This window comes from Leiobunum rupestre, chromosome 8 (assembly GCF_980474605.1).
Source record: "Leiobunum rupestre chromosome 8, qqLeiRupe1.1.hap1, whole genome shotgun sequence".
Classification (NCBI taxonomy): Eukaryota; Metazoa; Arthropoda; class Arachnida; order Opiliones; family Sclerosomatidae; genus Leiobunum; species Leiobunum rupestre.
In genome coordinates this window covers 22,499,473-22,519,870 of record NC_143391.1, presented here as the reverse complement: position 1 = coordinate 22,519,870, position 20,398 = coordinate 22,499,473, and the positions used below count along the sequence as shown (strand labels likewise).

Genomic DNA, 20,398 nt, shown 5'->3' with positions numbered 1-20,398 from the left:
CGCCATCTATTAAGAAATCTATCGAATGTATTCTGCATAAAAACATTTAACATTTCGGGTATTCCATTTTATCGTTAGTAGCTTTTAACTACTTGAGGAAGAAACGACGCACCAGGATTAAATTTAACATATTTTAATTATTTATTTGTTATGTACATCATCTATTCAATAACTTATCATAATAGGAAGATATAAAAAAATACAAAAGGGATTTAAACCGCCGATTAAACAATCCATGTTTAAACAAAACGATTTTTCACAAATTATTTTATATGAAGATTATAAAAATGCAGACTAGATAGTTAACCTTATTTATCACAACACGAGTGACTTACTTGCTTTTTTAATTAAAAATGCAATTCAAATAATTCAAAATTAAATTGATCAAAAACAACTAGCCAACATCAAAACGAACTAAATAGGGCGACTATTTATATGTTTTAGCACCAGAAAATAAATCTTAAATATTGATATGCCAAATTTTCATAACACGTTAGAAAACTGTCTTTAAAACATTTCATTGTCAAGGCACTTAGCATGAGTGACTTTCTCATCAGCAACAAATATAAAAATAACAAAACTTTTTACCTTACTATTTTTTAAGCGGAGCAGTGTGCATGGGCTAAACAACATCTTAATCTATTAAGTCACTGACTCTAAATTTTAAGTTCTTGGAATGTGTTAAACATGTAATATCTTTGGATGGATATTTTCATGTGATAGGATCAACATCGCTATCATCTTGAAATGTATGGTCATTCAACCCCGGAGATAAAAGAACGGCTTCACCTTCGCTTCTTGATAGCTAAAGCAAAATAGCCACAAATTTTTTTATAAAACATAATAATAGCATAACTGAACTTAATTTTACATACATGTGAGCTTGGATCTCCTCTTAACCTCAGAAAATAGCACTGAACATTTCTATATCTTGGCAAACTAACACTATGAAAGCATTTTCTAGCTTTAGCTTTAATTGCATTTCTAAATGCAAAAATAAGCATTATTTGAAAAATTTAAGAAGTTTTATTTCAAATATATTTACCTTCTCTCCTTCTTAATAAAAACTGCAAAAATGACTAGAGACAATAAAATTGCACAAATAATAGCAAGTATAGCAGTTACAGAAAGTGTTTTAGAAGCACTATCAGGAGGTTGTAGTGAATTTAAAACATCGGTAGTTTCAACTAATGTTTTACTATAAAAATTTAAAAAAATATTAGTCTTAGATTGACTTACACTAATTGAAAAAGTGTAATTACGTGTGGATGGTGCAAACAGCTGTTGTTTCCCAATCAAATAAATAATCACAATCCCCAGATTCGTATTGAAATTTGGGTGTACCCTAAAATAAATTTCATTTAAATCCGGGAATTTAAATAAGACTATTATAATATATTATTATCTTACCAATCCAAATGTTCTGGAACACTGAAAGTTGATGATTGTTGTGACATTTTTTGAGTTGTTTTTCCCGCATTTCCTTCCGTGGGAAGTCAGAATCAGTTTCAGCTCAGAGCCTGTAATTTTAAATATAATATTTAGTTTGTGTCATTTTATGAATAAGGAAAAAAATGAAATACAAACCTCTAAGGTAAAAATTCTTCGTTCCAAAACTACCAATGTCTCGATAGAATGAATGGTCAGTTTTGGATTGGCATACCAAGGCATTTTCACAAGTGGGATCCGTTATATTATTTTTAACTCCATCACCCAGGTTAATGTAGTAAACAAAATCATCATTGTGACGTGAATTGGGTACAGCATAGGTTCTAAACAAGTTTAATTTATGAGATGCAATTAAAATATAAAATATAATGAAAAATATTTACTTTGTCATCAAAGAAGTAATGTTAATGACTATTCCTATACTATGAAGTCGTGGATCGTAAATCAAGCCATTGTGTTCAAACACAGGTTCTTGTCTGTTTATTAGATATTATTTATTTAGTATCAGATATGTTATCTCATATTTAAAGCATTCTTACTCTAATTCTGGGCAAGCAATGTGGGTTTCCCAAAAGAACTTAAATGTGCAATCTGATTCACTTGGACTCTGTACCAATTTTGGATAGCCAGTATGTATACCACATCGCAATCTGATTTCAGTTGATGGTTTTCTTAAATCCGATTCGTCTAACACGGCTGTTGCATTTGTACTTGATTGGGTGCACATTCCGGCATCACCATGATTGTACGTCAAAATTATGTCCTTGGTTTTCTCTATATAAAATATTACGTGTTTTACGAAATTTTTTAAAACATTTCCAAGTTAAAAAAATACCAACTCACCCTCAATTCTAATCCTCTGGGTAAAAACATTACCCAACGATAAACCGGTACTGGAATTTGCGGGCACATAACAAGAGCTAGAGTAGCTGGGACAGGTAAAATTAGCAGAATCTTCTGGCGTGACTTTTACCTCCCGACACAAGTTGAGCCAATAACTGAAATAAGATGTTTTAAGATATTTGAATAATTTCCTTTAGAATATTCAAACTTACACATTGTTATTTTCGTCTGAAACTTTCCAACTGTGGCTAATACTGGAGAGGACCCTAAGATCATATAGTTTCTGATCCTTAGTCCATAGTGTACAAACAGGTTGTTTAGAAGAGCAAACTTCAGCAGTTGCCCAAAGAAAGATTAGATGACAAGGGAGTTTCTAAAGTCCCATGATTAAACACCTAGTTAGATTCATAGCTTAAAAATATTAGAGTGAACATTACCTTATAAAGTTGAGGTTTTCCTAAGCCAGCACTGGGATCGCAATAGAATCTAATTTCAGTATGTCTTTTACCAGTCACTGAAAATTTTATAGAACCATTCATTACCAGCACTAAGAATTGAATGTTTAAAAAAAACTTACCACTATCAGAGCAATTTACATCAGAATCGTAAGTTAATGTCATATGGAGGGAATTATGATAAACAAACGAGTTGTTAATAAGCCCAAAGTTTTGGTTTCCACGATCATTTACCAAACAAACTCCTGCACCCGTACAGTTACTTATGTTAAGTGGCTTGCATATGCTTATGAAAAATTTGTCTTTGTCGTGAGGTTCTGACACCTCAAATGGTTTTGTTGCATTCTCAAACCCAATGAGATCAAGATGAAAGCCCTTTTGATCATGTCCATAACCACATGTTTTGGATTTGATTGGGCAAGCGGATGGTGTACTGTACTCAAAATAAACAGTGCAACCATCGTTGCTTGAGCTTACAACATTTAATTCAGATTCCTAAACAACATTATTGAACAGTTAATGACTAAAACGGTAATTCTAATATCAAAATTCAGTAATTCACCTTTCTTTTGGATTCGCAAACAAAGTAAATACTTGAAGACATTTTCTTAGAAGGGTCTTTAAGGCAAACCGATCCATTGTAATAATTCATTTCAATAATTTCATCTCTATTGAGATAAGGTCCATCATGAAATTTCCCAAGACTCTAAAAAATTGGATATTGAAATAAATGAAAATTAAATATTAAGAATATTTGAAAAAATACCATAGTGTCATTTGGAGAGCAATTAACACAAGCTGCAGCAGCGTCATCCGGAAATCGAATGAAATTATTTCCAATTTTCCCACATACGCTCATTACATATATGCCACTCATTTCAAAACTTGAAATTCCAATAATTTTTCTATTTTTCTCTCCAGATAAATCAACTAGGCCTTGCTTAGTTTGAACTTTGCATTCAGCCTCTTCAGTTGCGGGAATATATTCATCGCTTTCAGAAGGATCACAAGCCAAATTGGTGTGCCAGTTAAAAAAATAAATGCAATCTGAGGATTCTGTCACGTAAGAAACTTTAGATTCGCCTGGAATTCTATCTTTATCGCAGATGAAATTTATAATAGTGCTTCTTCTGTCATGTCCATTGTGACAGAAACTTCCATTTGTATACTTCAAAAATATGGCTCCTTCTTGCATTTCAATATTAGAGTTTGACATTCCTCCATTAAAATTTCGCTGTTCTCCCGCGTGTTCCATTTGACAAGAGCCTGAAAATTTAAACCCAAGTGAGAAAATAAACTAGAGCAACATTAAAATTTCAACTTACCAGATCCTTTTTCACAAGTAGAATCTTTAATGTCACTACAGACAGCCAGGCTAAATTTATGATTAGGAGAGCTTTGCACAGAAACTTCTTTACCTCTCAGGGACGAAAAATCAAATATGTAACCTGAAAATGATAGAAGCAAATTATATATACAAATAAAACAAAACCCTAAATCCTGATATAATTACCCGTCCTTGGATTTTCAATTAGGCAACTTCCAGTGTGCTCATTATGAGCAGCTGTTCCACAAGCAGAAGGTGTAAACCAGATGAAAGTGTACAAACAATCTCGGAACGTTAAGAATTCGGGTTGGCTTCCCTAAAAAATGAATACAATATGTAAAATACGATTTAATTAAGATAGCATAAAGAAAGAACATACATATGCCAGTTCATCGCATCTGAATTCAATCACAGTTTCCATTTTTCTTTTAAAAGTACCCTCATTACGGCATGCATCTCCATTAACGTAACGGATTTTCAGTACACCACCTTCAATCACAGGCCCATTGACTAATTTACCGAGATTTAGAGATCTGAAATCAAAGAACAATCAAATAACATAGAAATTGATCTGAAAGAAAAAGATAACACACCTTCCATGTAAATTTCTGGTATCAGTATCGATTCGGCATGATGAAGCCTCATAGGGGCATCTACTTTCTATTGGAAATAAAACTAATCAAGGAATGACAAGAATTACCCTACCGTTTTAACACTTACCAGGTCTATGGACAATACTTCTACAGATATTAATAACAAATTTCTCGTGCTCATTCTCTGGATTTTCCAAATAATAATTGTTGTTAGGTAAAGATAAGTCGCTCAGATCATACACATGTCCATTGTGGTCTACAGCTGTGCATGACTTTTCCAAAAATGGAGGACAAGCCCAAGATGTGGCCCACTCAAAAACATACGTGCAATCATGATCTTCAGTTACAAAAACGGGCCCAGTTGAGCCATCCGTGGAATGATCGCAAAGGAAATTAATTATGGTTGATCTATTGTAATGCTTGTGGCAGTTTGATTTTCCCCCTTCATAGATCAACTGAATAAGGCCATTCTTGAAGAAGAGCTGTCCACTTGGCTTCCCAGCATTAACCGAGAAATTTTCATTGTTATCTTTAGTTTGACAAATGGCCGATCCTTCGCAGCCTGGAAGAGGGTTGCTAATAGCATCGCAAACATTGAGAAGGTATGTATGACCTCCACCTTTAGCCACATAGTTATCAGTTTTGTTTATTAAAGATCTTAGGTCATAGAGATTATTGTAAATTCTATCTTGGACTTGACAATCATTCCCTTTAAAGGTCTAGAAATGGTTTGGAAAAATACATCAGTGTTCGAATTTACATTATATCAGCTTAAAATTAAATACCGTAACAGGACAAGCAGCTGGGGAATCCATAGAAAAATAAAATACACAATCTTCAGATTGGCTTATTAACCTTAAGGAACTCTGTTAAAAGTCATAAAAAATATGAATTTTTAAGACATTGGATTTGCTACATCAAGCTACCAACTACCTCTTTGCCTGAACAATATAAAGTCACAATTGCAGAATTATTCAATATTTTATCCTTTAAGCAAGGTGATCCACCTTCGTAAGTAACAACTAAGGTTCCATCTAGAGTCGTTTCAGGGCTTTTAAGCTGATTTCCTAAACTTTGTACATCGCTCAAGTCCAAAGAATCAGTAACACAACCTCCAGCACCTGAAGAATTAGTAACATTTATAATTTCTTTCAAAGCAATCATTATTGAATACTTACCATGACACTTTACTCCTCCAACTCCAAATATGGTACTGCAAAAGCTCAAATGGTAAACTTTGTTGGAACCACTAGGTTTTGCAGTCCAGAAAGTGGTAGCATTTCTAGCCAGAGGAGCTAGATTGTATTCAATTCCATTTTCCAAGACCACGTTGCATTTCACTGACTCAGGCTGGCAAACGAGCCGAGTTACCACAGTAAATAAGAAATGAGATTCTGGTTCTTCTTCCTCGAAAGTAATGACTGGTTCCAAGGCAGAATGGTCACATTTAAATTCAAAGGTCACATATGGGTGTACAGTTCCATTTTTTAAACCCATGTATGTGATTCGGGCAGGATGGTCTTCAAAAGTGGTAATGAGACCAGATTCGGTTATTCCTAAAGCATGCCTCATTTTCCCATCTTTGTTCATTTCACACACTGATATCTCATCTTGAATCTTTGAACTTGGGCAAGCAGTACCACCAACTGGTCCACAAATGTTTAGCTAAAGTTAAGAGATTATCTAATTGTTAGTTATAGTTCAATGTTGATTTTGCAAAGTTGGTGTATAATTACTTGGAAAAGTCTGTTATCTCCAATTACTTCATAAAAACTGTCTTTCTTATGCAATGGGTTCAAATCAAAAGATACACCAGTAACAAAATCAGTAAAACTACAATCATGGTAGTCTTGTTTCCCAATTGCACAAGCGGCTTCAGTTGCCCAAAGGAAAGAATATGTGCAATTTCCCAAAACACCTAAATATTTTGGTCCTTGAGATTCCTAAGTGAAGGATTCTAAATTAACATTCTTAAAAATATTTTATAATTACGTGCATATATCATGTAATTGTTTAAACTCAAGTAAAATTACTATGTGGAGAACTGGAGACCATAAGAGGGGACGCCAATTATTTTTTTTGGGAGGGAAGCTACTCTTTAAGTACAAGGGGGATTAAGAGCAAAGCTAAAAATTGTCTCAACATAATTATTCCCCTAAGTATAAACAAAAACACTCTTGTGTATATGTGTATATGTTATATATATATATAAATATAGAAAGAGAGAGAGATATATATATATATAAACATAATAAAAAAAATTTATAGTCTAAAATTGAAGAGGATAAAAAATGTTTGTGTAGAAATTTTACAAAAATTTCAAGTGAAAACAGCCGTGCTGGTTGAATTTGCAAAAGCTTAACACATTAGCTGCTGCAAAATTTTGGATTATTAAAGATTATGTAACATTCATATAAATTGAAAGTAATAAGAATATTTTTTGGATGCTAATTATAAGAATTGGCCTTACTGTTTTTTTTTTCCAGATACAAATTTGGATGTGTATTGGACAGAAAAATTACAGTACGTTACAAAATAAAATTAAGTTTTTGCAGCAAATGGGTTAAATTGCCACCGCCTAAGAGTAGATAGAAATTAAGTGAAAACTATAGGGACACACAAAATTCCACTCTTAGGATAAATAAAATTTCACAAGAACATACAGGTGAATTTGTGGCGTTTAAAGTATCAGAGAAACTGAAGGACAGTATTTAGAGACTTTTAAATACACCAGAAATTTAATCCTACTCACGATATCATAATATTTCTCTTTAACTCCCAGATACAGCTGATGCATAATAAATACACGTACATGTACCAAGAAAATAAGGTCATAATATGGCCAAGAAAAATAGTAAAATTTAGCAATATTATCTTCTATAACTATTAAATGCACTAAATATATTAGTTAAATCCTCATTGAAAAATGTTAATAGTTATTCTTAAAGGGGTACGAGAGAATAGACCTTCTGGAGTTTCAAGCATATTAAAAAAATTTTATCTAGCTTACCAAATATTTCGGATTGCAGATGAAATTGATCATCACAGAATAATTAGTCTGCCTTCCATACGAATAGCAAATGTCTCCGGATGTATAATGAAGCTCAAGGCGATCTTCTCCTGTTAACTGGGGACTGTTTGTTGGTTTTCCCAAGTTTGGAATGTATTGCACTTCCTTAAACACACACAAATGATAAGAAAACTATGGCAAGGAAGACACTCAACGTAACGCGGTTAACTCACTTTGCCATTGACAATTTCGGTAATACAAGCCGATGACTGCTTGTGGCACAAATTAGCCTTGTTGACCGGTCTACAGACATTTAAATACAACTTTTTCTTCTTTTCGGTTTTACTATCGAAATAATCCGTGATGATGAGTGTCCAGTCCTGATGTCCACTTAACTTTGTAAGCCTAAACAGATGTTGAATGAAATGTTAATCATTAATATTTAAGCAAAAGTAAAAATAACTGAAAAGTACCCTGAAAGATCATATTGTTTCTGGTGGTCATTATCGTAAACTATACACTCCTTAGCAACATCTTCAATTCCACAAGCTAGGTTCGTTTTCCAAAGAAAACTGTACACCCTATTCTCTTCCCCATTATAAACTGGCTTCCCATAACCAGCATTCAGGTCGCAAATAAGCACTATACTCATTGATCGTGGAGTTCTTTTAGAGTCTCTGTATGGAGATCCTCCAGTATAAGTTATATTAATGAGTTCTCCATTATCATAGGCAACTCCCAGCGGATTCTCTCCAAGACTCCATGATCTCTTCTGAGTACTAGGAATACAAAAGGAAGAATTTCAAAGAGATATAGAACTTAAAAGAAGAAATTTCCATACCTTAAATTATTCTCGACTTGACAGCCATGGGCTTGTGCCATTCCATTTTCATTGCAAGGTGTATTTTTAATAGGTCCACAGATATTTATGTAAAAAGTATAGTCGTTCGTTTTCATCTCATAGTAAGTGCTTGATTTAAGAGGATTAAGATCAACTACAACACCTGCAAATTTAAAATAATTAAACGAGTGATTTAAGAAATAACTTTTTAAAATTCAAGACTAGAGACTCAATTTTCTAATGCATGAATTTTAACCACCCCTTCCCAGCACAGGAGTGATGGGCGTAAAATTTTGGCACAAGAAAACAGAGCACGATGTTGGCCTTTAAAGCCAAAAGTTATACCATTTTCTCTATCCTCAAATTTGCAGTCATGGAAACTTAGCCTCTCATACTGGCAAGCTGCATAAGTTTGCCACTCAAAATCGTAATGACAAACAGATTCACTAATAAGAACTGGACTAGAAGTGTAATAAGTCTTTTCACATTTCAAACGTAGAGTTGATGTTTTAAAACCTCCAGGGCAAGCATCCCCATTTGCAAAATCAACTTTATATGTATGAGTTCCATTTAGATATTCGTATTTTATATTTGGATTAATTGATTTTTCCCCCAGACTTATTGCAGTGTTATTTTCTAGAAAAATGGAGAAGATTAGACAAATTAGAGTCATAGAATTCTTCAAACTGTACTTACCTAACATGCATATAGATGTTTTGGATGAACACGGTTGCACAGCACCCATTAAGTCTTGTCCGTCACATAAATTTAAATAAATTTCACGACTGTTCCCAACTGGAGACAAACTGTCAATGGCTTTCCAAGTTGCTTCGGCTATAAAAATAATATACAAAAGTAAATCAACATAAAGTACTTCAGAATAAAATAAAAACATACAATGATGTCTAAAAATTGGATTAAGAACGATCGATAATGGACCATCTTGAAGTGCACATTCAAAATTACGATTCTTAACGCAGGCATAGCTTGTTTTCCATTCAAACCAATTAATGCATGATTCTTGACCAATAAATGTTGGGTATCCTTTGCCATTATTTTCTTAAGATAAAAATAAATTATTAACGAGCAGATAAAAAAATCAACAACAAAAAATTATTTACCAGCATTGGAATCGCAAGTAAATCTAATGACATTCTTCCAGGTATCACCACTGGAGCCACATTTTACACTACCAGCATATTCCAATGTTATTTCTCCAGACGCGAACCTGCAAATGAATTTGTATTTAAAGGAAAACTGTTTCACAATAAAGAGTATATCTCAATTGAATGTAAAAAAACGGCTGGGAAAATCCCATGACTTGACAACAAAATATATACTTCAGTATGTTATGTAAGGAACTTGTCAACTAACATTGGTACAATTAATATAGGACAAAGAAAAAAAATATTACCTTAAGTTCTTTTGAGAATTTCCATAAGCAATGCCAGTATCATTGGATTTAAATTTCATGCAAACAGTATCTGATCTCCATTTGTTACTGTTACACTGAAAACCATCCCCAAGTCCTCCGCAAACGTTGAAGAAAAAATTGACTGACGTATCATTTACAATGCCAGATACATTATACGGAAGTTCCCCTAAATTTCAAATTTAGATTATAGCATACGTGTACAACTAAAAAAGAATACTAAATACTTTACCAGATAATTTTCTTAAAGCACTGAGATCAATATCAACACCGTGAATGTCCCGTTGGAATGTACAAGTAGTAACATTTCCTAGCAAAATGGAAACAGGGCAAGCGTATTCCGTTTCCCAATATACATTGTATAAGCAATCAGAGCTTAAAACAAGCTTAGGTCTTTTTCCCTGTAAGTTAAATAGAAAAAAATTAGTATTTTTCGAGCCTCTTTCGCTTCAGTTAACAATATTTACCTTTCCATCAGAAGGACATTGAAAATCAATAACTGTTTTGGCTGGACCTGTGCAACCAGCAACAGTAAAATTTGACAGGTAAATTAATTGCAACCCATTGTCACGTGTTTTAAGTTTTAAAGGGCCAACTAAGCTTCCACCTGGCAAATAGTTGCCATTTTTCTTTATACATGATGAAACATTGTTGGGACAATTAGCTGAGGTGATATCTGTGGAATTTTTTTTTTAAGAACTTTATATTGTGATATGAAGTTGGGTAGAATATTTGTATAACTTACCAGCGGCTAAATTTGAACAAACATTTATGACCATAAACTCACTACCATCGTGAGTTTCAATTCTATGGTTACTTTTTATATCTATTAATGGGGATAGGTCATATAGTCTTCCAGCTATATCATAAGCAGAGCAAGGAACTTCGTAAAATTTTTCTAAATTTCGACAAACTACGGAAGTTGCCCACGTAAATGAAGTTTGACAGGAATCATCTGTTAATACTTTAGGAAATCCCTATAAAAAAATCTTATTATTGTATGTTAACATATTGCGGTGATATATAGTGTTTATATAATACTGACCAAATGTGGACCACATGTTAATGTAAGTATAACTGTGTGGTTTACTGATCCACTTTGGTTTGTACAAGATGGTCCAGTTAAAATAATAAATAATTTATCAATTTGTACATCTATAGATTTCACACTGAGTTCTTTAGTATTCTTTGCAAGAGGCAGTCTTTTTCCATTGAAAATCTTGCAAACTGCAGCTCCAGTGCAAGGATCATCCACCACTTTACTCACTAAACCATCACAAATACTTAAATTGTAAATGACCAGTGAACCATTTTTTATTAAAGTTACGTTCCAAGGATTCCTAATTATAAAAACATGTTAGTTCCAAAGTCAAGAAATAACAATAAAAATGCAATTGACAAAAACGCTTACCACTTCCTTAGTGGTGACAAGTCATAAGTCTTGTTTTTCACTTTTATCACACAATCTGATGTATCTAGTTGACTTGAAACAATTACAGTCTCAAATAAAATGCATATATAAATGCAAAGTATAATTGCAGTTCCCGGATACTTCATTTCTTGGGCTTATTTGTTTCGTTAAAATATTCTACAAATCTTGCAGCCACATACAATTCAAAACTTAAAGACACCTGTTTACACTTTTAAAGAGGTACAGTATCACCGATAAAGATTAGATTACACCTAAACTAACAATATTTACTTTCATTAGTAGAAAATATGTTTGACAGAGAACAAACTTAACAAAGGGTTGAAATTTAAAGCAATTTTAAACGAACTATGAAAAATAAGAAATTGACATCTTCAAAAGTGTTAAATTAACGTACATTTATGGACAGTTTATAGAAAGCAAATGCCCACCTTCTACGGTAATCCAATTATCACAATACGAGATCCCGAAATGTTTCTCAACAAACAAAACGGGAATGATTTCGAAAGCGAAACTTGCTAACTTCTTGCTGGCGTCTTCTTCATTGGATAATAATTTGATATTACATCATCGACATCCTCAAAAATCTTCCATTAAACTCACGTGCTTGTGACTGAGCCGAAAAGATTAAATATAAGTGTCCGTAACCAAATGTTGTCGATGGAATATCTGCTTTAAGCCAATAAACAGAATGATTGATTCTTTCAAATCCAATGACGAATTTTAGTGCCGACTTCAAAGTAACTCACATGATTGTGACGTCACAGCTACGCAACTGATCATAAAAAATAAACTGAGGTCATGTGATATTTGCTGCTGATGTCCCCGTTGCTTTATCGAAAATATATAAACAGGAATAGAGACTTTGCCAACTTTTCATTTCCGAGAAGTTTGGACATATTAACTTGAGGTAATGTTACGACTTAAGCCATATTTATCAAAATATACATTAATCAGGGATACCCCGCGCAAACTCCTAGCTTTAGAGCCTATAAGTAATTTAAGTAAATTTTAAAGCCTTGTAAAACCTAGAGTTGTTGTTCCTCTTCTATGTTTTCTATATTTATTATTTTATTTTTAAGAATCCTGGAAATGACATAAGCCACAAGTGTCCTGCCGTTAGAAAAGTGTTTTAAAGCACTTTGCTTAGTCGTATAAGAATTTTTTTTTACTATTGGTGATTTACTACTTTTAATTCGAACCTAAAAAGTAGAGATTTCAGCAATAAATTGGTGTCATACACACGGTCACAGCCATTGAATTGGGAATAATACTGCTAGAATTACAATTACCATTTCGGTTGCCATGGTTACACGGGACTTGTTCTGAGAAGACTGTACGATATTCATCTTTATAATTGGGCGGTAACGCCATCTATATTTTGTAAAGTTATATGATTCGCGCAAAAATTCAATTGCAATATAGTCTCCACCACTAGAGACAGATGCCGCCATGGTTGAACGATATAGTTTAAAAAGTCTCCATATTGAACGAAATTGGTCCCGCGCTAGCCAGATTTATTTGTACCTCTATTTATTCCCAACTCAATGGTCACACCCGTATTCTATGGGATCGTCTGCTACAAAAAGGCGAACCTAGGGTTAAATATATGTGAAACCACGGCTGTTTCCTCTTTTGTGAGGCGACTCATTTTCATAAATATCCGGTCAACAACCCTCTGCGTATTATATCATTTGACGAATGATGATCACGTAACAATATTTTTAACGTAACTAATACGCATGTAAGTACAAAGTACTCATTTTGAAATTTTTTTTTATACCATTGGCTTTAGTAATCAGTTTGAGGGCAGCTTTTTAGCAGAGTAGCAGATTAGATGTTATTTTGCATAACTAGTCCCGTTACTTCGTTGTAATTAGCCTCACTCGTTTCTTGTTGAAAGACGTCCTTAGCTCATTATTACTCAGTTCCGAAAGATAGCAATACGTGGAAAAAATGTGTCTCTTGTTTTTTTATTTCAATCCCGACGCGCGAGAGAACGAATATCGTTTGATATTAATAAACAACAGGGATGAGTATTACCACCGGCCTACAATGCCCGCCAGATTTTGGGGTGATCCTGGTAAAAGTTCAATTGGTGGAAGAGATCAAAACGATGGTTGTAATGGAGGAACTTGGCTAGCTATCAACCCCAATGGACGATTGTCCTGTATACTAAATATCCTGCAACCCAACAAAAAGGTTGATAAAAATAAAACAAGTCGCGGTTTTCTAACGGTAAATTTTGTGGAAGGTAAGCACACGCCTTTGGATTACCTTAATAATATTACTGGCTCGGATTACAATGGTTTTCTCTTGGTGACCCTCGACTTGAAAGAACCCAGTGGGGGTTTTTACACTAACATGTCTAAAGAGCCACCAACGAAAATTAAGGCGGGGATAAACGTTTTCGGTAATAGTCCCCCCATAAAACTCTGGCCCAAAGCGGAAGGGGCTCAAAAAATTTTCGAGAACATTGTGATAAACAAAACGGATACCAAATATAGAAACGAGTTAGTGACGGAATTGCTGGGATTGTTGAAGGACAGAACCTATTATCCCATAGACGAGCAAATGAAGAGCCAGGGTGATGGCATGGAAATAGAGTTTATCAAGAAGTTGAGTAGCGTTTTCGTCGAAGTTAAAGAATTCAACTACGGAACTCGAAGTCATAGTATTATCCTAGTGGATGGGGCTGGGAACGGAGAATTCATAGAGCATAGTATGGTTGAACCCATCATGATATTTGAAAACCCAGAATGGATGACTGTGATAGAAAAATTTAAAATACAGTAGAATTTGCCAATTAACGCGTAATTCTTATCGCTTCGTTTGATATTTCAAGACAAAAGTACGCTTATTTTTTAAAAATCGAAGGAAATAATTTGTTTGTACCGCGTGTAAAAATGATTTAAAAAATAAATTTGTGTATAATCATTTAAGAGTTTAGTTTTTCCTGCGGTAAAGTTTTTTTTTAAATATTTTTGTTCATAATGATAGCCAGTTGTAACGTTTTGATTTAATAAAATTATTTCAAAAACATATTATGATTTTTTTAATGTTACAATTTTTAGACTCTGACCTTCCTATCAGGTGATTTAAATAGCAAACCCTAGTCGTGAAGGCCTCGTCATTTCCAAGGTCTATAAACAATCTAGGACTAAAGATGCCGACAGTTTTCTCATAGCTGAGCGTGGTAGAAAAGACGGTCATCTCAAATTTACGAAACAATTTTACGCCGCCTTTAAATGCACTATGAAATTGTTGCATTAGTATACTGTACTAACCAAGAAACTTGTTTGTTTTTAGGTTATTTAAATGGACCCGGAGTATTTTCTTATAAACGTAACAGGTCAAATTGAGAAAGGAGATGTGAGTTTATACAAGAAATAAGTTTTAGGAACTAAATATTAATACTTATTCCTATTTACAGTTCCCTGAGTTGGATGATCTGTATTGTAAATACTCTTTCTCGTATGGAAAGGATTGGATCGTTACTTCGGTAATAGCCTAGTCTTATTTTAAAACAATTGCAACGCATTTATGAACGAATGGACGATTGATTTGAATAGGGTTTGGAGGAAGGCATATCGCAGATGACAACGCGCATACTGGTCGATGACAGTTTCGTATTCACGTGGAATTTACCTATAGACATTTCATTCAAAAGCACCAACGTCTTTGGGTGTAAGTGACTATGAATAAAATAGACTTTGTGTACTTACCCGAAAATTAATAATGACGTTGGGGTGTTGATCAGGGCCACAGTTGTCAATATGCATTTACGGACTCGATTTTTTCGGCAACGATGTTATCCGAGGTTACGGGGCCGTTCATTTGCCGTTAACTCCTGGAAGGTACGATTATATTGCCTTTTTCAACTGACCTTCAACGTTAGTAACATCAGAAGAAAATAAACCCAAGTTATCGGCATTTTCCCTATGAGTCTTTTTCATTTTCGGCGTTTACATTCCACCATTCTAAGTCTCAAAACGCTGTGGGACATAATCGGGATGACAACGACGTGGCGCTAAAACTCTAGAGGGTAGTTACTCGTTAACATTTTGTACACCTGATAACTGATTTTCGTAAAACAATCTGTGATTACCAGTGATTGCTCATAAGATTTCGGTGATTTCCAGTGATTACTCACAGTTTTTCGGTGATTATTTTAAGTGAATTTCCGTGATTACCTATGATTTGTACACCTGATAACCTAAGTAATTCCCCCGAGGGGCTGACCACTATCCGTAATCGGTGTACAAGCCCGTAGCTTTGACTGTACTAAAGTGATCACGTATTCGATTACAGATTTAACACTACCAAAGGCTGTACTCACTGTAATCGGTGTAAAGAATTTAAGGAAGTGGTTAGCCCCTCGAACTACCCCCACGCAGGGCCGTAGCTAGCAAAAATTGATCCCGGGGCGAGCGAACATTTGGCGCCCCCAAATCTAATACTAAAGAAAAATGATATTTTGGCGCCCCTAGACCCTAACGGGTCAGTGACGCCCGGGGCGGCTGTCCCCTTTCTAAAACTGTACCCTCCCCTTCCAGAATAATTTTAGTATAACCGAAAACTTAAAAATCGTTAACTTCTGATAACATATCATTGTTGTTTTTTATTCCTATATAGTTACGTCAAAAGTTTCCCCGTTGTGGTGCCTTCATCCTCGTCCGTTTTGCAGAAAATTTCTAGTTGGATTACGGGCCGAAGGCCAGAGTTCACGGACCCAAAAATGATCGCCCAAGGACAAGGAAGAGACGGTTAGTGCTTTCGAGCGCTTGTAGGAACCTTGGTTAGCACCCACTTCTGAATTATGTTATATCTAAATATGGAGCTAGTAGATTTACCAATTATATAGGTAGCTTTCAGATGGTATTCTAATATTTGTATTGGAAGTTTAGTGTCACCCCTTCGCCTTCTTTGAATCGTATCGTCCATATAGAACAAATCTATCTTACAGTTATGTTTTTCTTTTCAGTAACCAGAGTCTCGTCTCAAGGCTTTGTTACGGCGAAATTCAATGTTATTACCAAAAACATGGACTTAATGGGCTACAGGACGCAAGGCAAGAAATAAATCACGCCTCTTAAGGCTTTTATCAACTCAGTCATTTTATATATCATCCCAGATTTTATACCAAACGATATTTTTTTCCGATTAAAATTGAAATAATCCGTCCAGGTATCAAGGGGGAACCTTAATGTATCACCCATCCATTAATATTGAAAGTTCACGAATAAAAATAATAACTTTTTGATTGATTTGATCGCCCCTGAATTTCATTCGCTGGTATTTCGCAAATAGTAGGCCCATTCAAATACTGGTGGAACATCTTAGCGTGTTATAGGCCGAAAATATCAACCCACTCGAGAAGGTCCAACTACAGTCCAGTAAATTTGTAAAAATGTCGGAGGCGTCATTTTCTCTATATTTAAGGAGATGCCGCGGCTATTTTTTGCCATTTTGAAACTTTCAAATTGCAATTTTTCAAAATTTAATCATTTTCTCGGCGTCGGTAGGTTTTTTTTTCGTAAAGGTGATATAATGATTCGCTATTTCTCGGCGTGGATGATCATCATTTGCGTTAGAGTGCTCTGTTTTCTACCAGCTGCCGAATCCGAATCCTTGGCAGGTGGGTACCCTATAATTATTTCAAGATAAGAAAAATATATCAATTGTTCGTCAATGTATTGATAGTGTTTTAAGGAATTTTAAGTTAGCTTAAAACAATATTAATTTAGTATTATGCTAGGTTTAAAAAAACCCTTGAAATAGCAAAAAAGGTTTGATCTTCTGTCGATGCCCGGTTGAAAATCATTAAGAAACAGCTATACTCGGTCTCAGTGTTCCTAAAAAGTCCGCTTTTTGGAGAAAAGTCCAGGCCATTAGTGGAAAATTGGCAAATAGTGGCTAATAAAGAAAAATTAAAAACGTAATTGGAAGTTTATTGTAAAAATGTTTTAGTTTACACTGAACTTACAATGTTAGAATTAATTATTCAAAAAATAAACAGACTATTCTAATAAAAAACAATGAAACTGGAGAAGATCACACGGTATAAATTTATTATTTGGAGACGTTTCGAGCCGTGGCCCTTTATCAATCCACTGTATCTAGTGCTCGGATTTTGATTAATTTTTATCCATGAATAAAATAAGCCCGGCGTTATTTAAATAACCAATAGTTGAATAAAAATGATAAGAAGTTTGAATAATCGCGAGTGAATAAGCCAATTATTTAAATAAATGCCACTTTTTTCCAAATAAATGCTGGGTTGCGTAAAAAACGTAATTAAATAAGTCAAAATGATATCTTTTTTACCAACGTTTGTTAAATAAATCGGAAAATTTGTGAATAATGAATAAACAATTCAGAGCACTAACTGTATCATTGTTTTTTTAGTATACTATACCATGGTAATTAATAAGTTCAATATTTAAGACTATAGAGTAGTAGCACTCTGTAGCTTTGGCCATGGCGGCCATTGTGGGCGCGAATTTTTTATGAATAGGAAAAAGCATGGGTGACGTCGTGTGACGTAGCACTGCCACTACTGTATTCTAATGTTAATCAGAATCTGACCATTCCTATGCATAAGTAGCCCAAATCTGAAATTTTCTGTGTTAAAAATATTTATTGGCCACTAAATTCACTTTTGTAAAGGCCGGAATTTTCCACACTATTGTCCACCTCGGAACACTGCTCGGTCTGCAAGTACGATTTCAGTACTTCATAAAGTTTTCAAAATAATTGATTTTAAAATTTTGATAGTATGGGTTGTTAAAAAAAATACCGTCTACGACTAACGAGTGCTAATCACATTAACATAAAATTAATCTACTGAACTATACGTTTTAACTGAAAATATTGGTTTCAAAGTTAGAAACAATACTGTGAATTATTTGTTTGAGGAAAGTAAATGTTTATAAAATACAATATATTTCACTCAAATATTAATATATGTTTTTCGCGGTTTTCAATGCAATATAAATAGAATTTTGGGAGATAATACGTACAGCAAAGTTTTCGGCAATATACAAGTATAACAACGTGTAGTATCGTCCTGAGGTATATTAAGAGTCCTTAAAAGATCATTTCTTTTAAAGAAGCGCGTTTCGTGGGAGTCATAACGCGCGGTTAATCCCCCGGTAAAGCCAAAAACGATGGAAAAATTTCCACTTTATCATTAAATAGAAAGATTTGAGTGCGGGAGCGGTCGCGTTAATCGTCGTCACGTAGGTGTTTTTTTAAATGAGATCTGTCAAGTCCAAGTCAGCCGGTAATCGCTCCTAAAAGACTCGACCGTAACTCAGAAATAAAATAACAGGGGCAAAGGTCGGTTAGTTTTCTCCCACAACTTCTTGCCCGGCAAGAAGAACGGGAATTGACGATTCACCCGCGATGTTTGACAGGATAATTAATTTATAAATCGAATAGAACTGATAAGGATAAGAATTTAATTTGTTAAAAGCAAACATGTCCATCATTCGGTTGAAACAGGTGGGCGCGAGAGACTGGCCCGCGGTTGATAATAATTCAACAGTCATTTCTTTTCTCATCGCGATGGTCTTTCGGTTGTATACGGGTAAATATTTGAATTCGGTTTGCTGGTAATTGATGGACTCGAACAAAGCCCCATTATTTAGCGTGAAATTAGACGCCGTAAATTTCCCTTCGTAAAATATTTTTAAAAGTACGCGATTATGCCTGTACACGTTCTCTAGAGGGTCGAGCCCGAGAACCGAGAATAGGAAGGTCTGACTGATTTAGGCGAATTGCGTTGAAAGGCTTGTTTGTATAACTTAAAATATGCGAAAGATCAAACGTGTATATCTCCCTTCAGAATATGACCAGCCGACAGTTGACCCTGGGATCTTTGTTTTCGACGACGAGGAATTGTCTTCGCCGAAGGAAGAGGAAGCCAAGGATGATCCGAACGGCGTCATCTCTCAGAAGGATGGAGATTGCGTCGAGGAAGGCCGCTATTACACCAACCCAACCGATTGCTCGCTTTTCTACTTGTGCCAAAATCGGCGTCGTTACGAATTTCAATGTAACCCGGGCTTAGGTTTCGACTCCCAAAAGCAATCCTGTAACTGGTTATCTTTGCTCGCCGAGAATTGTCTCTTCCCAGAAACGGGTGATTGCCCGTCGCTGAAATACCTGGCGGATCCGCGCGACAAATCGTTGTTCTATCGATGCCACGGTAAAAGACGATTTCAATTCAAATGCCCGGTTGGTCTCATTTTTAACCCGAAATGGTCTATTTGCCAAAGGGCGTTCCAAAAATAGTTATTTTTTTGCATTTCTTGAACGATTAATGTCAAATTTAGTACAAAATAAAGGTTCAAAATTTCATAAAAATTGTGATTGAAGTTATTTAATTCTATGAAATGTAGAATTTTTAATTTAATAATAATTTTACTACCAAACACGATCCGATTTAACTAATATGGTATGGGTATTTGGATAAATGAAGCTGTTATATAACTTCCAACTACGCAACGTGTTAACAACTGGCACATTTCGAAAACATTCGAACGTATCTAGCTAGCGCACTTGTCGGAAAAAATCTAAAATTAAACCCGGCAAAACCCAGGTAAACATCATCAAATTAAGCTGGCTACAATATAGGTTTAAAACAAGTACAAAAAGAAAAATTATTATTAAAACGGGCTTTCCCTATAATCGCACCCTGCTTTTGAGCCATGGCCGCCACCTCAACCAAAAAAACTTATGACTAAAGATGAAAATTATTCGTCGGCTCTAAGCTGTCCGGAGCTACGCTATTATCACCATTTTGCATTCAGTCCTATAGTTAGAGTTGTTAATTTTACGGAAAACCTAATGCAGATATTTTCCACAAATGAAGCGTAACATGTAGTTCTGCGGTAGAACGCTCACCTGTCGTGCAGGAGCAGCAGGAGGGCTCGGGTTCGGATCCCGCCCGATACTAAGGGAAAGTGAAAAAATTAATGCCACACCCAATGACAAAAAGAGGGCTCTTTTGGAA

The 20,398-nt window shown here is 34.8% G+C and overlaps 3 protein-coding genes across 7 annotated transcripts; 2 read left to right on the top strand and 1 right to left on the bottom strand.

Annotated features, from left to right (window-relative positions):
- Positions 1-153: 153 nt before the first annotated feature.
- Positions 154-12,016, bottom strand: Lerp (lysosomal enzyme receptor protein). Its single transcript, XM_090155220.1, has 37 exons — positions 11,362-12,016; positions 10,996-11,290; positions 10,696-10,927; positions 10,418-10,626; positions 10,183-10,351; positions 9,933-10,119; positions 9,640-9,746; positions 9,416-9,577; positions 9,215-9,352; positions 8,864-9,154; positions 8,519-8,681; positions 8,151-8,456; positions 7,911-8,082; positions 7,678-7,842; positions 6,404-6,610; positions 5,846-6,332; positions 5,601-5,788; positions 5,453-5,533; positions 4,795-5,386; positions 4,668-4,734; positions 4,454-4,607; positions 4,261-4,390; positions 4,073-4,195; positions 3,514-4,013; positions 3,310-3,453; positions 2,870-3,242; positions 2,730-2,806; positions 2,505-2,665; positions 2,293-2,447; positions 1,989-2,223; positions 1,833-1,925; positions 1,588-1,772; positions 1,411-1,520; positions 1,263-1,345; positions 1,046-1,198; positions 876-984; positions 154-805 (listed from the first exon to the last, which is right to left on the bottom strand). The coding sequence occupies exons 1-37, from the start codon at positions 11,505-11,507 to the stop codon at positions 713-715; spliced, it is 7,242 nt and encodes a 2,413-aa protein (XP_090011346.1). The 5' UTR covers positions 11,508-12,016; the 3' UTR covers positions 154-712.
- Positions 12,017-12,265: 249 nt separating this feature from the next.
- LOC149932755 (B9 domain-containing protein 1-like) lies at positions 12,266-19,727 on the top strand. 5 transcript variants are annotated; one of them, XM_090155628.1, is made up of 8 exons: positions 12,266-12,289; positions 14,689-14,751; positions 14,813-14,881; positions 14,952-15,066; positions 15,140-15,236; positions 16,015-16,145; positions 16,364-17,017; positions 19,229-19,727. In XM_090155628.1, the coding sequence occupies exons 2-7, from the start codon at positions 14,698-14,700 to the stop codon at positions 16,459-16,461; spliced, it is 564 nt and encodes a 187-aa protein (XP_090011754.1). In that variant the 5' UTR covers positions 12,266-12,289; positions 14,689-14,697; the 3' UTR covers positions 16,462-17,017; positions 19,229-19,727. The 5 variants fall into 5 exon arrangements, with proteins under 5 accessions (XP_090011754.1, XP_090011753.1, XP_090011755.1 ...); XM_090155627.1 differs by lacking the exon at positions 12,266-12,289 and adding an exon at positions 12,948-13,123; XM_090155629.1 differs by lacking the exon at positions 12,266-12,289 and adding an exon at positions 14,553-14,575.
- On the top strand, positions 13,121-14,423 carry LOC149932756 (transport and Golgi organization protein 2 homolog). The gene has a single exon (XM_090155624.1). The coding sequence runs from the start codon at positions 13,336-13,338 to the stop codon at positions 14,173-14,175; it is 840 nt and encodes a 279-aa protein (XP_090011750.1). The 5' UTR covers positions 13,121-13,335; the 3' UTR covers positions 14,176-14,423.
- Positions 19,728-20,398: the final 671 nt, after the last annotated feature.

Excerpts from the sequence above, each read along its gene's own strand:
- Lerp (XM_090155220.1), bottom strand. The coding sequence starts at position 11,507 with ATGAAGTATCCGGGAACTGCAATTATACTTTGCATTTATATATGCATT. Across the intron at positions 9,353-9,415 it reads TCCAATTTTTAGACATCATT|CCGAAGCAACTTGGAAAGCC; the intron begins GTATGTTTTTAT and ends TTATTTTTATAG. Across the intron at positions 1,773-1,832 it reads ATTACTTCTTTGATGACAAA|AACCTATGCTGTACCCAATT; the intron begins GTAAATATTTTT and ends AAACTTGTTTAG.
- LOC149932756 (XM_090155624.1), top strand. The coding sequence starts at position 13,336 with ATGTGTCTCTTGTTTTTTTATTTCAATCCCGACGCGCGAGAGAACGAA.
- LOC149932755 (XM_090155626.1), top strand. The coding sequence starts at position 16,825 with ATGCCGCGGCTATTTTTTGCCATTTTGAAACTTTCAAATTGCAATTTT. Across the intron at positions 17,018-19,228 it reads CGAATCCGAATCCTTGGCAG|AATATGACCAGCCGACAGTT; the intron begins GTGGGTACCCTA and ends ATCTCCCTTCAG.